This window comes from Pinus tabuliformis, chromosome Q (assembly GCF_031772625.1).
Source record: "Pinus tabuliformis cultivar Carrire ecotype Pingquan chromosome Q, CPIR1, whole genome shotgun sequence".
Lineage (NCBI taxonomy): Eukaryota > Viridiplantae > Streptophyta > Pinopsida > Pinales > Pinaceae > Pinus > Pinus tabuliformis.
Genome location: NC_142296.1, coordinates 1,039,461,803 through 1,039,486,307, shown reverse-complemented (window position 1 = coordinate 1,039,486,307; position 24,505 = coordinate 1,039,461,803). Strand labels below are relative to the sequence as shown.

Genomic DNA, 24,505 nt, shown 5'->3' with positions numbered 1-24,505 from the left:
CCTTCGATATTTGCAATTTGTTTCACTACAAGGACTTCTTTTGCTACCCTATTGGGCTCTTCTTGCTTGGTAAGAGGTATGTCCTGCAATGTAAATTTCTTTTTCTTGTATCAAAGCTTCAAAAACTTATTTTGCACATTCATATTAGCTATACCAACTAAGTTGCTCCAAGGATATCTCAAAACAATATCCACATCATACATATCTATAGCATGAAAATTCGAATGCAACACATATTTATCCATAGTAATTTTCAAATCTTTTAAAATTTGAACATTGTCATTCTTAACATGTGTGCTTTGAATATGCTTTGCAAGAACTTGCAATATTTTAGTCAAGTTGATATGGATCAAATTATGCTTGCAACTAGAGTTAATAGAAACAATGGCCATCTCTTGCTAAAAACATCCATGACCCTGTAATATGAAGCTGTCACATGAAAATAAGCCCCTATAGATCTTATTTTCTTTCTTTTTGGCATGAGACTATTTATCTATGTATAGTTTCTCATATTCCTCATCTAAGAGTGCCTTTATCTCTTAATATTTAAATCCATTTCACCAAATGTGAGCATCATCCCTTAAAGTAACACTTATTGAATATCTCCAAAATAATGAATTTTTAGACTCTATCCATTTGAAGTATTCTTCAATATTTGGACCATCAGATCACCCTGTAAAATACATATTGCTTGTGAAAACCAAAAATCATAACTAGGATTTAAAAAAAATCACGTGCTTTTCAATGGAACTCCTTTATGTAGTTAGGGTCTGAGGTTGAAAATGTAAAATGATTATAACTTTTACTTATTGGCTATTATGACCCCATTTATGAAATTCCATGGCATCTATGGATCTATTGGCACTGATTTGATTGAAATCTGTACACTCTGTTAAAATATATCCAATCTGCAAAATTCGTGGTTGTCTCCAGAAAAATCTTTAAAAAGGTTGATTTTAAATCAACAATAGCTCCACTTTTCACATTCTGATTTGGACAATTTTTTTTTGAAATTGGGTATCTTTCTAGAGGAATTCAGATCCATGGCTGATTTCTTCAAATTCTACATAGAAAGTTCTAGAAATTAACGTGAATGCTGCTGTTCGTTGTTCCTGTCAAAAATCTGCAAAAGAAAAATGAATTCTATCTCCAAGAAATTCTCCCACTTCATGTAGGTTTTAACCCCGTACAAAAATTACCTGCATATGAATTCTAAAACACAGAAAATAAACAATGTGAGAGCATAACACATAAAACACATATACATAGAGATTTCCCTTGGATCCCAAAACCGGGACTACCTGCTTGATTTTTCATTATGTTCCTTTCAATGTTATAATACATATTTATACATGCCAAAGCATCCAATACCATGGACCGAAAACCATCCCGTCCAAAAAACATGTGCGAAAATCATGCACAAAACCATAGGTGGATCTGGCCAACCTAACATAGGTTCCAAAACCAACGCCCCGGACCCCATAAAGTGGGGTTACAGGTACACCTCAAACCCCTTGTGACCCCCCCTTGCTACACAATTGGCGCAACGACGTGGGCTAGTCGTGGAAAGAATATAACGCAACCCAACATTCTCCCACTTGTTGTTTTCTTTCCACAGGGGGTCACAAGGGAGCTTAGTCATTTTTCCAGCCTTGAAATGCCCATTGTCTATCTACACCAAGAGAACTTCTCAGAGCTCACAGATTTTGTCAATGCATTTACAGTATTCTTCAAAGTGTCCACCTTTACCAGCAACACCTTTTTGTCTTCTATCATATCCCTCACAAAGTGATACTGAACATCAATGTGCTTTGTCTTTGAATGATATGCGGGGTTCTTTGCCAAGAAAATTGCACTTTGGCTATTACAGTCTATCCTTATAGCTCCCTGTACTAACCCCATACTTGAACACAATCTCTGCAACCAAACTGCTTCCTTGCTTGCATGAGTGGCTGCCATGTATTCTGCCTCTGTAGTTGATAGTGCCACTACATATTGTTTCTTACTCATCCAACTGATTGCACCTCCGAATAGGTTAAACACATACCCACTTGTAGATCTTCTCTGATCCAGATCTCTAGCCCAGTTTGCATCAACAAAGCCACGAATATCCAACATGTTGTCCAATCCTGATCTTCCTTGGTAGCACAAACCATAATCACTAGTGCCACGCAAATACCTAAAAACCCACTTCACTGCTGTCCAATGCTTCTTCTGTGGTTTTGACATAAACCTGCTCAATACTCCCACTGTATGTGCAATGTCTGGTCTATTATAGACCATTGCATACATCAAACTACCGACTGCACTTGCATATGGAACACGGGATACGTCTTCTTCCTTTTCTTGTGTCTCGGGACACTGTTCAACAAATAACCTCACACCTACAGGAATAGGAACCTTCACCGGTTTACTATCCTGCATATTAAACCTCTGCAGTATTGTCTCGACATATTTCCTCTGGTTTAACTAGAGCTTCCTCTTTTCCTGATCTCTTTTAATTTCCATGCCCAAAATATAGTTTGCAGCATCAAGATCTTTCATGTCGTTTGGAGGACAATTGGGTCTTCAAATCCTGGGTAATTTCTTTGTCATTTCCAACCAAAAACATATCATCCACATACAAGACCAGATAAATAGCACGGTCACCAATTAATTTAAAATACACATAGTGATCTGCTTTGCTTCTGGTGAAGCCAAGTTGCCGTATAAATGTATCAAATTTTTGATACCAGATCCTTGGTCACTGTTTTAACCCATACAGAGACTTCTTTAACTTGCATACTAGTTCTTTCTTACCCTTCACCGCAAAGCCTTACAGGTTGCTTCATGTAGATCTTCTCTTCCAGATCCCCGTGAAGAAACGTTGTCTTCACATCCATCTGTTCTACCTCAAAATCAAAAGCAGCAGCAACAGATAAAAGTAATCTAATAGAAATTACCTTGGCAACATGAGAAAAAATATCACCAAAATCAATTCCCGGCACCTGGGAATAACCTTTTGCTACCAACCGAGCTTTGTATTTCTCCACTTTTCCTTCTGCATTTATCTTCTTCTTGAACACCCATTTGCTGCCAATGGGTTTCCTTCTAGCCGGCAACTCCACCAGATCCCAAGCCTCATTTTTGTGCAAAGATGCCATTTCATCAGCCATGGCCTCTTTCCAGAGTTTTCCATCCTTTGAATCTACTGCTTCCTTCACAGTTCTCAGATCATCATCTGTAATAGATAAAACAAAATTTGAACAAAAAACAGATGAACTATACCTTTTTGGCTGCCTTCTTTCTCGAACTGATCTTCTCACAGTTGGAGTTTGTGGCTCTTCACCTTCTGATTCCTCTTCTGCTGTAGAGTTTGATTCTTCCTCCTTTAGCTCAAACTCTATCTTCTCAGGTTCCTTTGGTTGGACTTTATGTTTAATAACGTCTTTCACCTCTCTGAACACCACATCTCCATTGTACACACCTTCCTTGTTACTGGGTTTCAAACCTTATAACCCTTTAAACCATCCTTATACCCAATAAAGATGCACTTTTCAGATTTACTATCCAACTTGGTTCGTTTCTCCTTTGGAACATGTACATATGCATCACATCCAAATACCCTCAGATGTGAAAGAGAGAATTTCTTACCAATTCATACCTCTTGTGGAGTCTTATCCTTCAATGCTGATGAAGGTGACCTATTGATCAGGTAACATGCAGTATCTACCAACTCTGCCCAGAATTCCTGTCCTAACCCGACACCACTGAGCATGCTTCTTGCCCTTTCCATCAACGTCTTGTTCATTCTTTCTGCAACTCCATTTTGCTGAGGTGTATATAGAGTAGTCTTCTGCCGTGCTATACCACACTTCTTACAGAGTTCTTCAAATTTCTTGCTGCAAAACTCTCCACCATTATCTGTCCTCAGCACCTTTATCTTTTTCTCTGTCTGATAATCCACGAGAGCCTTAAATTCTTTAGACCTGTCAAAGGCTTCAGATTTCTTCTTAAGGAAATATATCCATGTATTCCTTGAGAAGTCATCTATAAATGACACATAGTACACAGACTTACCCAGTGATGGAACCTTCACAGGTCCAAACACATCACTGTGCACAAGTTCTAATATCTGTTTCGCCCTCTTACTACCAAAGGGGAAACTCACCCGATTCTGCTTCCCATATACACAATTTTCACAGAAATCAAAATCCAGAGAGCTATTACTCATACCTTCTACCATACTTTTACCATGAAGTATTCGAAGACCTTTCTCTCCAATATGTCCAAGCCTTTGATGCCACAACATGGTATTCTCTCCAGAGACCACTAGATTTTCTGTTCCACTTTTAGGAACCACAGAATTGTTGCACCCATCAACAACCGTGCTACCTTGCAGCTTGTACAGAGTTCCAATCGGAACTTCCCGCATCAATACCAGTGCTCTTCGAACCATCTTGCAGGTATCCTTCTCGAACACTGTTTTTACGCCTGCATCATCCAGCTTGCTTACAAAAATTAGATTTCTGGCCAATGCAGGAATATGTAGAACACCCGGAAGTGTTCTAACTCTTCCACCTTGTAACTTCAACTTTACCTTTCCGCGACCAACGATTTTAGCCTTCCTGTCATCCCCCAAGAAGACATCACCACCATCATATTTCTCATACTCGCAGAACCACTCTCAATGGGGAGTGAAGTGAAAGGATGCACCTGAGTCAATCAACCATGCCTCATGATCTACATGTGTACTTGAGAAGCCAAGTACACATCCCCACCTTCATCTGAGGTGGTTTTTGCCTTGGCAGAAGGAGCCTCATCAGATCCCTTTCCTTTGTCAGGAGCTTTAGATTTACAATCCCTTTTAAAGTGGTCTTCCTTTCCGCATTTCCAGCACACCACCTTAACAGGTTTTCCTGGAGATTTAGATCTCCCTCTAGATTTAGATCTCCCACTCGATGACTTATTTTGGTTTCTGTTCTGGGACCGTCCTCGTACAGACAAGGCATCACCATTCTGACTCTCCATATTTTTCCATCTGATCTCCTCCATCAGCAAGGATGAGACTATTTCATCAAACTGCAAGGCAGTTGTATTGCTACCTATTGCAATAACCAGACTATCCCACGAATCTGGTAGAGAACACAACAAACTGATGCACTTATCTTCATCTGAAATTTTAATATCAACAAATGCTAACTGACTTACCACAGTATTAAATGCGTTCAGATGCTCTGTCACTGAGTCTCCATCTTTCATCCTCAGGTTATACAACTTTTTCCGTAGGAACAGTTTATTCACCAGAGACTTAGATTGGTACAAAGTCCCTAACTTGTCCCACAAAGCCTTCGTCGTAGCTTCCCCTGATACATTCAACAATATTGAATCTGAGACACACAATCGTATTGTGCTCTTTGCCTTTCGATCCAACTTCTTCCATTCTTCATCGGACACTCTCGTTGGTTTAGTACCTGGATCTACCGCGATCCACTGATCTTTATCCACCAACAGATCCTCCATCTTAAGTTTTCACAACTCAAATCTCTGACCATTAAATTTCTCGATCTCTATCTTTCCACTGCTCGCCATCTTCTTTCACCACCAAAATCGATCTCGCAGATCTCCCACTGAATAGGGTCTATCACAGGTCCCGGGATCGAAACCTGGCTCTGATACCAAATGTAGGTTTTAACCCCGTACAGAGATTACTTGCATACGAATTCTAAAACACATAAAATAATTATAACTTTTACTTATTGGCTATTATGACCTCATTTATGAAATTCCATGGCATATATGGATCTATTGGCACTGATTTGACTAAAATCTGTACACTCTGTTAAAATATATCCGATCTGCAAAATTCATGGTTGTCTCCAGAAAAATCTTTAAAAAGGTTGATTTTAAATCAACAATAGCTCCACTTTTCACATTCCGATTTGGACAATTTTTTTTTGAAATTGGGTATCTTTCTAGAGGAATTCAGATCCATGGCTGATTTCTTCAAATTCTACATAGAAAGTTCTAGAAATTAACGTGAATGCTGCTGTCTGTTGGTCCTGTCAAAAATCTGCAAAAGGAAAATAAATTCTCTCTCTAAGAAATTCTCCCACTTCATGCCCAAGAAAGAGCTCTAATATCACTTGTAGTAAAACTTGATGGATGTAAGAGAGAATAAACTATATGAGATAAACCCTTAAACACCAAAGTAGGGCAACACTATCAATAACTCCTTATGAAAGGAACAATCACACGAGCCACACTTGCTATAAGACAATACAATACATTTCATCTCCAATAAAATGATACTCGTGTAATTATTCTTTCTCATGAGTATTCCTAGGGCTTTATGTAAAATACATCTTATTATTATATTATTTTCTTTTAATTGCATAGGGGGCCTATTCCATTATTATGTCTGCTTTATATTAATTGTCCCCTTAGGTACATCCATAGGTACTCAGATTATTCTGCTGAGGTGCATTACACTAGATTCGAATTTTGGAATTCACAAACATCAATAAATAGGTGGCTGTAGCATGCTTGTTTTCTCTTTAGACAACCTTATTTTTCAGAGAGATAAGATGACATGACTTTGCGTCTTAGACCTCATAGGCCCAATGTTGTTTAGGCACTAATCTTGCTTTCCAACAACTTGAATATCTTCAAATTTCATATAAGTCTAAGAGAATATTCTTGTATGCATCATGTTTGTTAGACTTATCCCTTTCACTTAGATTTGGAATATATTATTACATTTTTGCATATAAATTGTATTTAACCTAAGTTTAAATAACCATTTTATTCCTTACATTTTGCGAAGCTTAGACTTCTTTAAGGATTCCGCCCTTGAGTTGGAGAAGAGGCAACATAAAGTGTGGGAGTGGGTTGTTATAGTGATATTAGATAACTCTTTCAAGTTGCCATTAGGCATTCACTTTGTGAGTTAGGACTTTGAACACCTTGTGTGAGGATTTAAATGGCAACTGACCCCCTTTGCCCTCATTTGGATTGGCACTAACCTCTTGAACCTATCACCTTATCCTTGTTATACTACAATAACATTGTTTCACTAGAGCTATCTTTTCACATCACCTTTGAGATTCATTGTTATAGCTTTAGTGATCCTAATATCTAGGGATACCCTCCTTGAGATGGAGAAGAGCAGACCTAAAGTGAGAGGATAGGTTGCTTAGGTGACAATGGTGACCATCGTAGCAGTTCCCTCTCAGGTTGCACCTTGTAGATTAGGGCTTTTATCATTAAGTGTGAATTGGGGAGAACGTAGTCCAATACTGTTTTCTTTAATCTTCTTTGTTCTTTTACTAGCTATCCTTAAACTAAGTCTATGATGCAATTTACTTAACATAAGTGAGTGTTTTCTCCTTTCACTTATTTGTTTGCTTTGCATTTTAACAATGTATTGGGATTGATTATTTGAGTGGAAAAAATGAGTTGTATATATTTTTAATTTACAGCTATTTCAAAGGCACTACGACGAGTTGCAGAGGATAAAGCTAGTGCTCAAGAAGAGGCAGCTAAATGGAAAAAGAAATATGAACTTGAGAAATTACGCAACTTGCAGTTACAAAGGAAAGGTCAGTTTATTGAAATCACTGATATATTTCATTTGCATTTGATCTGCTATACTCCGTGCATGTGTTTAGAAGCTCATCATTTGAATGATGATTTAGTTTTCACAAAATCATGTTGAAACTCGTATCTTAATATTATGAATTACATCCCTGATATTGTTTATATTTCAAAATCAAAGCATATGCATGGGTTTTAAAGCTCTTGTCATTTGGATGTTAATAAAATTTTCACAAATTCATGTTACAGCAAGTATGTTTGAACTTTGAACTATGAACTAGATTCCTGACTTCTTTTATATTACAAAAACAAAGCATGTAATTTATAGTTGTAGATGCTTAAAAAAATCAACCATGACAAGCTAGTGATACTATTGCCAATAGAATATGTGGAAGAAACTTCTTCATGTCCCAGATCTTGCAATGCTACAAGAGTAAGATGGACAATTAAGAATGCCAATTGCTGAATATGGAATAGCATATAGACGATGAATGACACTGCATGTTTGTTTGCTTTATTGCCCTTTGTTTTTGGTCAAACATTCCAAACATTCACTGACTAGTTTTCTTTTAATGCTTTTTGTTGAGTTGTGAATCTTTACGATAGCTATTGCTGTAACACAGTTTTCATATTCAGTCCCCCATCCTGAAGTTTGTTCAAATATCTTGAAGTTGACCCTGTCTGAAAGAAAGATGGATATTCCTTTATGGCAGCAGGACCACAATCAATAGCTTATGACCATGTGGCCCCGATCAAAATAAAGAAACAAAACCAAAGAAAATGCCAAAAGTGGAAAAATAAACGTATCCTAAACCTTCAACGTATTTTTCCCTGCCAATAAATATTCTTCTAATTCTTCTGCCAGTTGCAGTACCTTGATAAATTGTTCCCCAAGCAAACCTTCCCTGCAGTAGTGTTCACTGGAAGCTGTGAATGTAGCTGGACTTCCTTCTTACTAAAGCCACTTGCAAGAGTCACATCTAAAAGTATAGGTCTGTTTGCCTCAGCATCCTAGCAATCACAACTCACAAAGGTGTGTCTCTCGCCATGCAATCAACCAAGCAATATGAAACCTGGGTTCTAGTGTTGATGATAGTAGCATTGAACAGGTACTTCCACATAGGTCTAAGTGTCTAGACATGTGGAAGTTGTCAAAAGGACCTTTAACCTTAGCGAATTACTTTAATTAAATAAATTATTAAAGTAATTTCCTTTCATAAGAAAAAGTGAGTTAATCTAATGAAATGCAAAGGTTATTTGCTAGATGAATCTCAACCTTTGATCTCAAATGAAGTTGAGATCTAATCTCAACCATCAATCATGTTGGAGATTAGTGTTGTGGATTCAGTCAATAAATCAAACTTATAAAAGATTGTCTAGGCTAAGGGAGAAGACAACATCTTTTGAGTGCAAGATACAATAATATAATGAGATCTATTTAATTGGGGCGAAGAAGGACGTTCATCCAAGGGTGTAGCAAGGGAGAAGGATCTAGATCAGCCGATAAGATCGAAGGATAGATTTGTAGAGGGTTTGATCAACTGTAATATCTCTAGGTTTTGTTGTATTTGTATTTTTCTTCAGAGGGTCATTTTCCTAGAATGGGAACCCTTGTATCCATAGACTTCCAGTTCAAGAAGTGAACCTTCAGGTGGGGGAGAGTTAGTAGCGCCTTCCATTTCTGTTAGAAGGACTAGGTGGTTTGAACAAACATTGAGGGATGCTTAGGAGCATGTGGAGGCTCCTAGGAGCACGTTCAACGAGAGCAGGCCATCAAAGAAGTTTTTGAACTACATGGCACTGATGAGTACCATCATTGATGAGGTAGCAGGCCAGGAGGTTTGGAGGAAAGCCATAGTGAAAGATGATGCGGGGTACATTGCGCCAAGACCAGAGGGAAAGCTAGTTCGAGGTGGATTTTCAATGATTACCTTCTTCTCTAAGAGGGAGTGTTGATGATAGTAGCATCAGATAGGTACTTCCATACAAGTTTAAGTGTCTAAATGTATGGAAGTCATTCAATGAACCTTTAACCTTAGCAAATTATTTTAATTAAATGAATTATTAAAGTAATTTCCTTTTATAAGAAAAAAAATGAGTTAATCTAATGAAATGCAAAGTTTATTTGCATTAGTTAATTAGATGAATCTCAACCACTAATTTGAAGTGAAGTTGAGATCTAATTGTTGAAAAATGTAACAAGTTTTGGTCTTCATAATTGTTGTACTCATTTCAATATGTATCCTATGTAACAAACAAGAAAAGAAGAAAGAAAGTTATTATTATTAAAGCATGGGTTTCATGCTCATTATTGATGGTCTTCTAGGTAAAAGCATGTTCTTCGTGCTTCTAAGGTTTGTTAGGTCTTAGGATTTATTGTCATGAGTTAATGGAGTCAACATCATGTTTATAAGACCCTTTCGGGCAATTTGTAATTTTATAAAAAAAATCATTTTTTATTCTAGAAATTCCTAGAATCTCTAAGAGTACAATTCAGCCCTGGGATCATCAAGTTGGCCTAAAGGAGGGAATTCGACCCCTTGAGAAGGCTATATAAAGGAGCAGTTCGACTTCGTTTGGGATACCCACATTCACATGTTCGATCTACAAGAAAGAGTTCGATCTATAGTTGGGAAGGATGAAAAAAGGAGAGCGAAGGTCTAGAAGAAGCTACGAGGACATAATTTCTTGTTTTTGGGCTCTATCTCTCTCACATGTGCAAAATTATAGGGTTTTTGGGTTGCAAAAACAAGCTGAAGTTGCAGTAGGACGAAGTGCAGAATCTGTTAGCTGGAAGAGAGAAAACCCCTATCTCGACCTCATTGACCTTGGGAGAGTTGTCTTGCTCTAAGTAGGTCCTAGGAGGAGGCTATATTAGGGTTTCCAAGAAGCTACAAGGATGAAGTTGTTGGGTCAAAGTTGCAGGTTGAGTAGCAGTGCTGTAGCTAGCAGCTCGAAGTTTCAGGGTGTAGAAGTTTGGTGCAGAATAAAGGAAGGACTTGAGAAAAGGGCGACTTGGTACTTGGAGAAGGAGTTGGTCTAGGGATTGGGTCTTTGTATCTCATTTGTAGCAGATTCTAAGAAGAGAGAGTTTTCGGGTTTTCCTGTTGGAGTGGTTTTGCCTGGTTGAGATCCTATATTTGTGTCCTCTTTTCATTACTATTATTGTTCTTGATATTGTTTGATGAAAGATCTAACTAAAGAAGTTAAAGAAAATAACTAAAGATTCACAAGGACTATCAAGGTTAAAGGAAAATAAGTTTAATAGCTGCCATTATTCATTTTTCTAACACGGGACCAGAGGTAAGGTGAACAAGGAAGGAGGTTGGAAGGACACTAGAAAGAATTGCTGATTGAAAGGTAGGAAGCTCTCAAAGCCTGAAAGAAGAAGACTACAAGAAAAATTGTCTCTTGAGGGGATTTGGTTAAATGCTCGTTGGTAGAAGGCCCTTCTAATCTAGGGTTTCTATATTGAAGAAGATCAATACTACATCAATCTCGCAAGGAGGGTGTTGATCTCGTAAAAAGGAAGTCTATTTGCAAGGCATCAATCTTGGATGTTGTTGGTGGAGGAATCCTAGGGAACATCTTTCGAGGACATCATCAAAAAATTTCCAAAGGTCTTGAAGACATCGTCAAGGAAAATTGTGATCTCAAGTAACATATTGTTACAATATGTCTGAAACTTCAAGTGATATGGTTCTTTCTGCAAGGAGAGCAATAAGCTCATTGGGGCTTTGAACTATCTAGCATGGAAGAAAATAATTGACTTGATACTAATAGAACAAAAGTAATGGGATATGTTACTGGAGATATTACTGAACCTAAGAAAGACAAGACACAATAACTACCAAAGTACAACAATGGGAAAGTAAGAGCTCAAAGGATCATAGTTGAATCAATTAAGGATTCTCTTGTTCCATTTGTTGCAAATTTGAAGACTTCGAAGGCCATGTATGACAAGCTAGTGAATTTTTACTCTGTAAGTACAACAAATCAAAAGATGTCTTTGCGGAACAACCTATATAGAATGAAGAAATCGAAGGATGAGGATATGGCATCCTTCCTCATGAGAATCTCTCAATTAAGAGACCACTTACAAGGACTTGGGGTGTTGATTTGGGGTAGCATCGGATGTGCTCTAGCCACGAAAATCGGTGGAGAGGCTAAAGCACATGAGATCTCTAATACCCAGAAATGTTTTGGGCAGATTCTAATAAGTTTGGGAGATATTAAAATAATTAATATTTTTAATGGAATCCCTAAGTCTAAACTTAGGGAAAATAAAATATTAATGTGTATTAATATAAAACCGTGTTAGAAGGGTCCAAAAGTCATGGATCAAGCCAGAGTTAATCTTAGCGTTGATTAGGGACTTAATCTCGGCCATTGATCTGTCAACGAGAAAAGTATATAAGGAGGCTTGAGGGTCACTTGGAGAACACACTAGAGTGATCAGTCATTCTATTCTCTAGAGTGGGGTTTGCTAAGAGATAGAATCAGTGATCAACAACGAGGTGCAGTGAATATAGAAGCAGAGAGGCAAAGAGGGTACTGCGAGGATCAGCGCAGAAGCCAGGAGAGAGGGACACAGAGCCATCTAGAGGCCACACAGAGCTAGCTAGGGTCCACGTAGAGCTAGCTAGGGCCCACGCAGATGCAGCCAGGAGCTGCATAGTGCCTTAGAGAGCTAGCGTGGGTGACACAAAGGCTCTAGAGGCTGACGCAGTGCCTCCAGAGGTTGACGTAGGGGTTATTGGACTGATGCTGGGCTGCCACAGGGCCAGGAAGGGTTGATGCAGTCCCTAGAGGCAGACGTTGGGGTTTTCGTGGGGCAGATTGGAGCTAGGAGCTGTCAGAGTGTTTATCCGGGGTTTCAACTGGAATATCTGCTTCCGAGTAGAGAGGTACTACTGCTGAGATTATTCTCTGTTGGGTGAGCCGGTTTTGGCACCCAAATTGTATTCAGAAATTGCATAATAATAAAACCTTCATATAGCTGCACCGATTTTCCTGCATTGGGTTTTTTCGGGGACATTGGGGGTCCAAAAACAACGATGTCATTTGTGTGCTTGTTTTGTTTCCTTCAGTTGATGATCTATAATGTGTTGAACATGTACTTGTATTTATTTTCAGTATTTACATGGTAAATAACTTGTTAATTAATCAGAACAAGTAGGCAGAAATAAATCAGAAAGTACATGAAGGGTTTCTAACAGTTAGACTTAGAAACTTCAACATGGGGAACTGATCACTGATTCAGAGGTAACCATATGCGTTCTAAATGCATTGCCACCGGAATGGAGAAACTTTTCAACAAGCATTTACTCCAAGAAGGATTCAAATCCCTTTGAAGAGTTGTGGGCGCAGTGCATATTGGAAGAATCAAGGATCAAGGTCAAGGATGATATTGGATCAGATGAGCAATCTCAAGCCTTTCTAGCCCGAGTCAAGAAGCTGAAGAAGGGGAAGTTTGGTAAGTCCAAGAAGAAAGACATGTCCAAAGTGCAATGTTTTGGATGCAATGAATTTGGACACTTTTGGAGGGACTGTCCAAACAAGCATAACAAGAGAAAGGAAAGGAGTGAAGCTCATGTAGACGAGGCAATAGGAGAACCTGAGAAGAAAGCAAAGAAGGAAGAAGTGAAGGATCCTTACTATTAAAGAAGGTTCACTGACAATCAGGTTCTTTGTGAAGTTTAATCTTTCCTTTAGGATTGTATGTTTTGAATAACATCATAGGGAGAAGCATATGATAGTAGCATGTCTAGAATTGACATGATTAAGTTGCTTTATAGAGATCACCTAGATAGATGAATAGATAGACCATGTTGCATACTGATCATCCATATATTGTTTAACATTATGTTAGAAGTTGTCATCTTTCTTAGTTGAATCATCATGATTTAGGAAAGACCATCATTTTGGAAGGTATTTAGGAAAAGCATCATGACAAAGTTAGTATACATTCCATGTAATGTGGAAATAATACTGGTAAAGGGATGAAGGAATGCAATAGGTCAGGATGCAGGCTCTTTGTGAGATATATGGATAGCTAGATGATCGGATGAAAGCATAGGAATGCATTTTGGATATTAAACTTTGGAAAAGATTCATAGAATCTTGTGAAGAAAAAGTTGATCATAAAATATGCTTGGTATATGGATATATGATGCTTGAGAAAAATAAGATTTGACTTACTTAAGGATGTATAAAGAATTTAAGACTTTCTCTAGAATATATATACAATAATGATTAACATCCAGTATAGTCTCTGGAAGAAAAGTTGTAACTTGGTAATCAAGTTTGATCCTTGGGCACTTTGATGCATGAAGGAAGTTTCAAATGGAAATGGTTGATGAGGATGTTGATGGAACGAGAAAGGCATAATGATGAGATAAGTCTATTCTTTATTATTGTTGGTTATCTAATTAACATATTATTTTGCTACTTGGAAGATGTTGCAGGAATATGTGATGGCAGTTGAGGCAAGTTCAACTATGTGGATGAAGGATTATGAGGGAAGCTCAATATCTGGTACCTGGCAACTGTGAAGTCAAGATGTGTCCATCTTGGATTTGAAAGGTAGCTGTGTGAGAAGATAACTTGAAGGTCAAAGGAAGATCACTTTCAAGAAAGAAGCTATGAACAACTTGAAGTTTGGAAAGGCTCAATGTAATGCCTTTCATGTCAAAGAAGAAAGCGATGAGCAAGAAGATTGGCTTGGAACCTATCACAAGATTGAAAAGAGGTGGCGGCTCCATGATACCTTGAAAGAAAGAAAGCTCGATGATGTAGAGGAAAGAGGGAGTCGGGGAACTATGAAGAATTGATAGCTGATACTCTTATGAAGACAAACTGTAAGGCTTGTAATGATGTCTTCCCAAATAGGAAGGAAGTATAGGTCTCCTCTGATTTTGAGAGGGAGTAAAGGAGTCTGCTTATATAGGAGCAAGGTTCTATTCTCAAGACTAAAGGAGAATAGGGATGTCCTCTCGGTTTTAGAGGGAGTGATGTTGGACATCACATGTGCATTCTCCTCTTCAGGTGATGAAGAGAGAATGGCGAACGGTTAGATAAGCATCTGTGGTTTTCTTGAGGATATAATATCCAAGAAAGGAAAGGTACCGACACTCTTTGAGGATGCGATAAGCATCCAAGAGAAGAGTCGTCGAAGAGGACTGATATTCTTTGAGGACTCAGGATTGGAGATCCATGATAAGAATAGTCCTAAAAGGACATACCTTGTAGACATTCAGATGGGTTATGTACCTTGTAGAGGTAGTGCGGTATCACACGTAAAGCCTTCCAGCATAATGCTCTTGATTAAAGCAGACCTTGTACAATTAGGCCTCACAGAGAGTGTTGGTCATGATGATGATGCTTACAGTATGGCTTATCAATCTGACTCTTCTTGAGAGCTCTTCAGTTTGAGATATGATGTTGTATAGGTTGTACAATTATGAATACCTCCCTAGTTAAAACTTAAGAGGGAGTGTTGAAAAATGTAACTAGTTTTTCTCTTCATAATTGAAGTACTCATTTAAATATGTATCACTTGTAACAAACAAGAAGAAGAAAGAAAGCTATTATTATTAAAGCATGCATTTCATGCTCATTATTGAAAAGCATGTTCTTCGTGCTTCTAGGGTTTTTTAGGTCTTGGGATTTATTGTCATGAGCCAATAGAGTCAACATCATGTTTATAAGACCCTTCCAGGCAATTTGTAATTATAAAAAGAATTATTTTTGAGTCTAGAAAGTCTTGAAATTTCCAAGAGTACAAGTTGGCCCTGGGATCATCAAGTCGGGCTAAAGGAGGGAATTCGACCCCTTGAGAAGGCTATATAAAGGAGGGAATTTGTCCCTGTGCTGCCAAAATTAACAATATGCAGCCCATACAATTTGCAATTTAGTATTTGCCGGTTTGTCCCACCTTCAAGTTCTCCATATTGCCAAAATGGGTCCAAGGACTTTGGCATATTTGCAGTGGAAATGTTTAATGGATAACATCAAAATTTAATCCTAGGGAACCAAAAACACAAAAAATGGCATTAAACCCCCACTATGCAAAAAATAACAACCTCCTAATTTAAAAAATCAAAGGTTTAGAAATTTAAATTGGATTATTTGCCATGAAAAATGGCAATAAAAGGGTGCATAAAAAAATTAAAAACAAAAATCACGCTTATGGAAAAAATACTTGCATTGGTTCTATTGAGAAATCTAGGGCATCAAGATTAGGTGATTTCTCTTAGTTAGATAACTGCTTGTGAATGCTTTTTACTTCTTGATTAGGATCTTTTTTTACTTATGTTATTATAATGTTATTCTTCATCAAACAACTACCAAGCATAGACTATAAAGAGACAAGAAACACAGAATATAGGCTATTAGCCAGGGCCAAAACCTTTCTCACTCTTGAGAGGAAAACCCGAACAAAATCTTCTTATAGAGATTCCAATTGATGAATACCAAGACCAAGACCCTTGACCCATTTGCCACTCCAAGACCAAGACACAAGTTTCCTTGATGGTAGTCACCCTTCTCCTCCTTCATTTGTCTTAACTCCTTTGCAACTTTGACTTCCTTCTGCTTCAAAATTTTGGCCTCCTTGAATTAGGTTTGCAATCCTAATTCAGAAACCCTAACTTGTACGCAAGACCTCTTCTTTTGCCTTGATTTCCTTCACTTGGGATGGAGTTTCCTTCTAGCTTGAATCGAACTCCTTTATGACTTGAACTACTTCCAACTCGGTCGCCTAGAGGACTGTAATTCCTCTCGGTTCCTTCTGCAACAACAATCCTCTTCCTTCTTCACACGTGTGTCCAAAACAGACCCCAAAAATAGATCCAAATAATACCATATACCTCGCTCTCCCTTTGCTTTACTTTGCTGGCTATAGGACTGTCTTTCTTGACCGTTTCGTTGATCTTCGCACCACTTGTTGACTTCAGAACTTGATCGAAAATGCTTGCTCTCAAATGAGGTCGAGTGGCCTATTTATAGTTGTTTGCCATCATAATAAGCCGACATGACTGCAAGCTAGGCTGACGTGTCATTTGGAGAGGTATTATTATCTTTCTTGAAGCCGACTTGAAGGGAGATGCCTTGTGCTTATCTTGGAGGGCTTACATACTTATCTAATGACTCATACAAAATGTAACATGCCCAAGAAGGGTGCTTCATTCATGACATAGACTCAAATTGACTTTTATGACTAGATGACAAATCCTAGAGGCTCACAATGGGAGCCATCACTTAAAATAAAATTCCTTGCTCATGATACCTATGAGACAAACATTACAATAATTTTTTTTTCTTCTTTTCATCAATTACATAAAATCACAATTTCACATATCATTATGAAGACCGAACTTAGTTACACTTTTCAATGCTCCCTCTTAACTAGGGAGGTATTCATAATGGTACTTGGTCATTCTCAATTTGCAGAATTTATCATAAGAAGAGTCAGATTGGTAACCCATCTGTATAGCATCATATCAACCAAAATGGTCACATATCAAGGCCTTACCTAAGCTCCCTCTTGGCTTAGGAATTTTGCTTCCAAGTAAGAAGCTTGTTTCCAGGCTCCCTCTTAATTAGGGACCTACAACAGCTCCTTAGGTGGAGATGATGGGACAACCAACTACTTGAAGAACTCCTCCTCACAATGTCATGAACTTCTTTTCGTTATCTAAGAGTCTTCACGTTTGGGACTTCTACACAGGGCATTGACCATCCATCACTTTCATCCATGAGTCAGCCATGTCATCATCAGAAACTGATCCATCAGTCCATATCCGACCTTCCTTCATGCCATGTTGCTTTCTTCATGTCATGTTTACTTAAGGATATTTCATCCTACTACATGTGCGTCGGTGGTGGGAGACATCCATAGATCTTCCCTTGGTAGCCCTGCATAAACCCGTCTAGGTATTTGTTCAAAAATAAAGGAATGAACATTAAAATCAACATTACCTTTTAGATGGTCTTTCATCATGACACCTTCTAGTTTGCATCAACATTCTTCATACATATCGACACAACTCCCAAAGGTATATATTGTTAAGGGTCTCTTTCTTTTTCAGACTCTATCAAAGTCTTCATATCTTCCATGGAGATATCCTAGTCAAATCTTCTTGGTCTTTCAGATGTTGATTTCCTTTACCATGGTTTCTTATTCTACGATCTCTTCCTTTCTTTCTTCACACATTTCATTCCCAAGAGCTTCCAATCAGAGTTCCTCAATTGTAGTCAACCACCTCATACTACATATGAGAACATATTATGTTGATTTCATCTAGTGAATGTGTGATCCATGCATTCCTTCATCCCCTTGAGGGAGGAGATCCTTTCTTTTTTGATCATGCTCTTAAGATAGAGCATTGGTTCATGCAACCATATGACATGAATTCCACAAAATCAAATGTAAGCACACATACCTCATTTTTTTCTTTGGGTCATCCAGACTTCCTGCAGCAGCTTCCTTGATTGAAAGAGCTTCAATTCCTTGATTTGCTTCATTTTTATGTCATCATACCATAATCCCATGAATTCCACAAGTTTGGAATTCTTGATGAAACACTTGCTTCCCCCCATGATTGGTGAACCTTTCAATGAAGATTCCATCATAGAATCTTGAGGATCTAAAGTATCCCCATCAACAGATGCTTCCTTTTGACAGATGTATGATGAGCCTTGAACTAGATGACCTTTCCACTTATGTTTCCAATGAGATTCCCAAGAGCTATATCCTTGAAGTCCATAGATTCTAACCATCTTTCATGCTTCTCTATGATGATGTCCCAAGCTCTTGCTTTCAATGCTTCTATGATGCCTTGATGCATCCGATTTAGTGAACCATGATAGCCATATCTTACAACAGAAGACTCAGGAACTTGAAAATAACTTAGGTGAGGAAGACTATCTTAGTAGTGGAGATCTATTACTTCCTCCTTCTTGGATTTCTTCTTTTTAGCTTCCTCCATTTCCTCCACTTCCTCCACTTCCTATAGTACCCATATTCTTGACACCCATAGCATTGTACTTTAGCCATGTTCTTCTTTTTCTGGGGACCAAACTTTCCAAATTTTCCCTTTTTTTTGTCATTGCAGCATATGCTTGAGTTTTCTCACCTGCTCCTACATCAGATTTGGCCTTTAGTCTAGATTCTTCAATCTTGCACAGTGACCATAGATCCTGGAATGGAGTAGCTTCTTTCTTCCCATAAATACTTGAAGTAAAGTTACCCCACTCCTCCGGTAGTGCATTTAATACAACTATAGTCATTTCTATATCAGACATGACTTCTCCCAGATCTTGTAGTTGATCCCATATTTCAGATATCCTCATAAAGTATGAGGCTATTCCATCTTCCTTTGACATCTTTAGCTTGTAGAGTTCTTGCCTTAATGAGATGACTTCTCCAGTAGTGCCTCTAGAATACAACTCTACCAATTTGTCATAAATTTCTTTTGAAGTTTCAAGTTTGGATACATATGGGATTGAGGGGATCCTTGATAGATTCTATAAGAATCCTTTGAGCCATAACTTCCCCTTTCATATACCTTGCAAGAGCTTGAGCATCTTCCTTGCTTGGTTTAGTGATAGATCCTTTGACATGTTCCATAACCTCATGTTCAATGAGATTCAAATTTGTCCTTTTCTTCCATGCAAGATAGTTTGAATCCCCAACCAATTTGTCGCTTTCCTTGCAAAAAGACATTTTGACAAATTCAAATACTTACTTGATAGGATGCTCCTTCTCCTTGCTGCTCCCTTAATGTTGATGATGATATAGAGAGTAGAAAACTTGTCCTTGATGAAGGTAGTTTTCTTCAAGAGTGATCCTTGATCCCACAGAGAGTGAGATCTCTTTGGATCCTTTGATGAATATCAATGATGGCTTCTTGGTGATTATTTCAATGGTAAGGACCTTGATTTGTAGATCTCTTCAACTTGGCCTTCTGTTCTTGATGATGATCCCAAGAATTCTTTGTAAACTCCTTCGATCTAGGGTTATAATACTTTATTTGTAGTTCTTGTCTTAAAGATGATCTTTTCTTTGAAGCCTTCCTCTAGATTTGATCCTTGAGTGTCCCTTGATAAGATGCCCTTCCTTGACTTTGTCACCTTAGCTCTGATACCATGTTGAGAAATCTAAGGCATCAAGATTAGGTGATTTCTCTTAGTTAGATAACTGCTTGTGAATGCTTTTTACTTCTTGATTAGGATCTTCTTTTACTTATGTTATTATAATGTTATTCTTCATCAAACAACTACCAAGGGTAGACTATAAAGAGACAAGAGAAAAGAGACACAGAATATAGGCTATCAGCCAGGGCCAAAACCTCTCACTCTTGAGAGGAAAACCAGAACAAAATCTTCTTCTTATAGAGATTCCAATTGACGAATACCAAGGCCAAGACCCTTGACCTATTTTCCACTCCAAGGCCAAGATACAAGTTTCCTTGATGATAGTAACCCTTCTACTCCTTCCTTTGTCTCGGCTCCTCTTCCACTTCAACCTCCTTCTGCTTCGACCTCCTTCTGCTTCAAACTTTTGGCCTCCTTGAATTAGGTCTGCAATCCTAATTCAGAAACCCTAACTTGCACATAAGACCTCTTATGCCTTGATTTCCTTTGCTTGGGATGGAGTCTCATTCTAGTTTGACTCGGCCTCCTTTATGACTTGAACTACTTCCAACTCGGCTGCCTAGAGGACTGTAATTCCTCTCGGTTCTTTCTGCAGCAACTGTCCTCTTCTTTCTTTGCACGTGTATCCAAAACAGACCCCAAAAACAGATCCAAATAATACCACAGACCTCGCTCTCCCTTTGCTTTACTTTTCTGGCTATAGGACTGTCTTTGTTGACCCTTTCGCTGATTTTCGCACCACTTGTTGACTTCAGAACTTGACCGAAAATGCTTGCTCTGAAATGAGGCCAAGTGGACTATTTATAGTTGTTTGCCATCATAATAAGCCGGCATAACTGCAAGCTGGGCCAATGTGTCATTTGGAGAGGTATTATTATCTTTCTTGAAGCCGACTTGAAGGGAGGTTTCTTGTGCTTGTCTTGGAGGGCTTACATACTTATCTAATGACTCATACAAAATGTAATATGCCCAAGAAGGGTCCTTCATAGTTCATTCATGACATGACTCAAATTGACTTTTATGACTAGATGACAAATCCTAAAGGCTCACAATGGGAGCCATCATTTAAAATAAAATTCCTTGCTCATGGTACCCAATGCCCATGAGACAAGCATTACAATAATTTTATTTTTCTTCTTTTAATCAATTACATAAAATCACAATTACACATGTCATTATGAAGACCGAACCTAGTTACACTTTTCAACAGGTTCATGGGCACAAAAATCATAGCAAATGACAAAAAAGAAGGTAAATGTTGGTAGGCAAAGAGGCAAGCAAGCATATGCCTAAATATATGGAAAAAATCATTAACATGGGGGCATTTAAGAACATACATTTGAATGGAAGATGAGAAGTCTGTTTGGCTGATTTGGCAAATGATCTTGAACCTTTGATCCACAAAAAAATATTTGTTGGTGATGATAATGGCTGTTTTGCCCTCAATCCCTCCTTGAAAATCACTACAAGATCTTCTTCTCCAACATAAAAAAAGCAAAGTGATAAATAAAAACCCAAATCTATCTTTAAAACCCCCCAGCTGCGCCTTCCTGGCTTAATGTTTTCTGTATTTTCAGTTGTTTCTATGTCTACACCTGTCGTTTCATGTCCTGTTCCTTCTTGCATTTTGCTTGTCCTACAATGTTTCAATCCCGCTGCTTATTCCTTCCAGTATTCTTCCAGTGGTCATGCTGGCAGATGTTGGGTTAGTTTAGATTAAGGCTAAAAAGTAAAAACAAGGAAACTTTTGCAGTTGGTGTGTGCCCTCTATGTAGCTTACCTTATCTAATAATTTCTTGAATATTCCTTTACCAATTTAATCTGGAAAGAGTTATGAACATTCTAGTAGGTGAAAAAATGATCGATTTGTGAACATTTTAGCAGCAATGCTTCTATTACGAAGCAAAATTCATCAGAGTCTAGTATTGGAGATCTAGCTTTCTGCTCACAAAATGACAAAGAATAGAGTACATATTGTATACAGATTCGGATCTCCAAAGATGTACAGGCATTGTTTTGTAGATACTAAGAAACGATGGAAACAAGGAGTAAAAATTTCCACCTTGGCTGGCCTGATATATATATATATATGTATATAATCCCTTTTATTTTAGTCAAATGCCAAGCAGCATTAGTGACTATCGATGGAGAAATCCCCCTTGGTTTTTTTTTTGTGTGCACGTAAATATTTCCATCTTGGCTGATATATATATATATATATAATCCCTTTTATTTTAGTCAAATGCCAAGCAGCCTTAGTGACTATCGATTGAGAAATCCCCTTGGTTTTTTTTTGTGTGTGTGTGTGCTCGTAGATAGATAGGTGGATAGATAGATAGATAGATATTAACAGTAACAATTTTGGGATTAGCTCCAGTGAACAGAGCTGCTCTTTTTGTGATTATTTTGCCACTCCACACGTTTGTATCATCACATATGTGTGCCATCAAGGTTGCCAGCATTTTCTTTCAGTCTCAGTTGCAGTTCTTTTGCCAGAGCCTGCCTGCCTGCCTGGTTTTTAAACTGGGCCATCGTTATGAAAAGAGATTCCAATTTCACGCTATACCACAGCCTGCTGGACACGCACACATATATCATATAGTCATTTCAATTATTTTTAAAGAAAATTAGGATTAGAAACGTACGTAACATGTACTTTAGTGGCATCTGCAGTGTTGCTTGAACTGTGTTAACTCGCAGTTAAAGGGTTGGTGGAGATAGTTTTCTGACCAATAAAACAGGTCTTTGCACTAAAATGGAACAGACGAAGGCAATCTTCCATTGCATTGAGTCTAATGACATACTTAAATAGATTATCCATGAGGTTGCTATCTTGTAAACATTCATGTTGTTATATGAACAGATATTATGGCTTTTGAGACATCTCATTTACTAGAGTTCATGTTACATGAACTGTTCACATTGAGTAAAATTTTATTGAAGGAAGATAATTATCAGAATGTCATGTGATCTCTTTCTAGATATCAACCATTGGCAGGTCATCTTCTTCCTCTCCTTTTACTTAATCTAGTCCTCTGAAGAAGTTTAGTTTATATGGACTGAGTGTGGATTTCCTTTCTAGATTCGACTGACAGCGCTACTTTTGAATTAGTTGAAGGGTTTCCGGCAGAAGAGGAGTTTGCTGCTTGTGTAGTGGAGAAGAAGCTAGATAATTCATCGGAACAATCTGGAAATGTAAAGCCAAGTGAAAATCAAGACGGGCAATGTTGTGTAATGCATGGAATCTGCAGCCAGGAGATTCTTTGCAGGCAAACATGTGAACATGCTTCTGGTACTGGTTCAAATCGATGTACGGGAAAGGTATCTCTACTGAGACCTGGCATCACAGATATCTTTTTAAGTTGAAATGCTATTTTAATAATAATCATAATTTGTAAATAATTTGTGGCTGCGATTTAAATGATAACCATATTTGTGAAAATTTTGTGTACCATTAACCCACACATATATACACCTATACAATAATTATTTTTCTTCCTACAACAGATGTCAAAGTCTGCTTTCTATTTTCCTGGCTATATTTAGAAAGGTTAAATATATATACATTAGTGGTGTGAAAATACTTGTTGACAAGAACTATTAGACTTAACATATGCTATTGTATGCCTGAACTTTTTCTCAGTTGTTACTGTATATAAATCTGTGTCTGTATGATGGAAATCTTTGGTGTTAGCTCAATCGATAGGATAATGATCATTTTAATAATTCCGCAAATGACCACAAAAGAAGGTGTTAAAATTGGCAACTAGGGCCAAATTCCACCTTGGGTCAGCTCATTTGATGGAGATGTTGATTGCATTAATTCCTCTTTCCAAGAGGACCAAAATTGATATAAAGAGCATCTCATTTGGACAAGCAGAAGTGTGATTTTGAATTTATGCCCACACATGTGCAAATTGTCAAGGTTGGCCACATCATCATGTAGGCTCAGAAAACCCAATGGATGTGTCACTTCACCCTCAACAACTTGTATAAATATAAGTGACCTCTCACCTCATTTGGCATCATCATCAACACTCATATTCTTCTCTCTCCTTCTCTCATTGGTTCATACAACTATTGGGTTCTTCTTTTCTCTCACATGTGTGGCACAAGGAGGATGAATTTCAGAGCTAAATTACAGGGCCAAAATTACAGAGTTGTTTGACCAGCGTTGACTTTGACCCTCTAAGGAGAGTTTGACTTCAATTTCTTGGGAGATTATCTGTTTCAGCAGGCCGCATCTTTGGCACAGAAACCAAGGTATTCTGAGCACTTTGACTGCAGACTAAAATTGCAGGTTGGCCACAGATTTCATGACAGCAATTTGACCAAGTTTGACTGTTGACTTGGTAACTGTTTTCGGCTGAATTTGACCTTGTGATCAGGCCGAGTTTGACTGGGGAAGACCGAGCTGTTTTGAGGACATTCTATTGCGTCTTTGACCAGATTTGACTTTCTGGTTAGGGCTGTTCACTGCTGCAGAAAATTGCAGATTTTGACAGGGCTATTTTGAGTCTTGACATTGAATTTGGCAAGTCAATTTGACTGTTGTACTCTCTCTCTGCTGAACATTTTGATTAATAATAAGAAGAACCGATCAAAGGGTTTTCCCCACATTGGGGTTTTTCCCTGGCATCTGCCAAATCTGGTGTTCTCTTGTATTGGCTTGTCTTCTGCATATTGTTTCATGTTCTATCTACTTTTACTGTCAATGTGATTATTGGTTAATGTGATTGCCATTGGAAATTGGCATTGGGCTGCTAAAGGA

General features: G+C 38.0%; 1 protein-coding gene across 2 annotated transcripts in view; it reads left to right on the top strand.

The window, feature by feature from the left end:
• Positions 1 to 24,505, top strand: part of NADK1 (NAD kinase 1) — a 465,773-nt gene that overhangs the window by 48,289 nt on the left and 392,979 nt on the right. Inside the window, exons 3-4 of one of the 2 annotated variants that reach the window (XM_089385728.1) lie at positions 7,461 to 7,580; positions 22,853 to 23,055. In XM_089385728.1, coding sequence (XP_089241854.1) covers positions 7,461 to 7,580; positions 22,853 to 23,055 — 323 coding nt within the window. Of the gene's footprint in view, positions 1 to 7,460; positions 7,581 to 22,846; positions 23,056 to 24,505 lie in introns of both variants that reach the window. The other variant, XM_089385727.1, reaches the window with a different exon arrangement.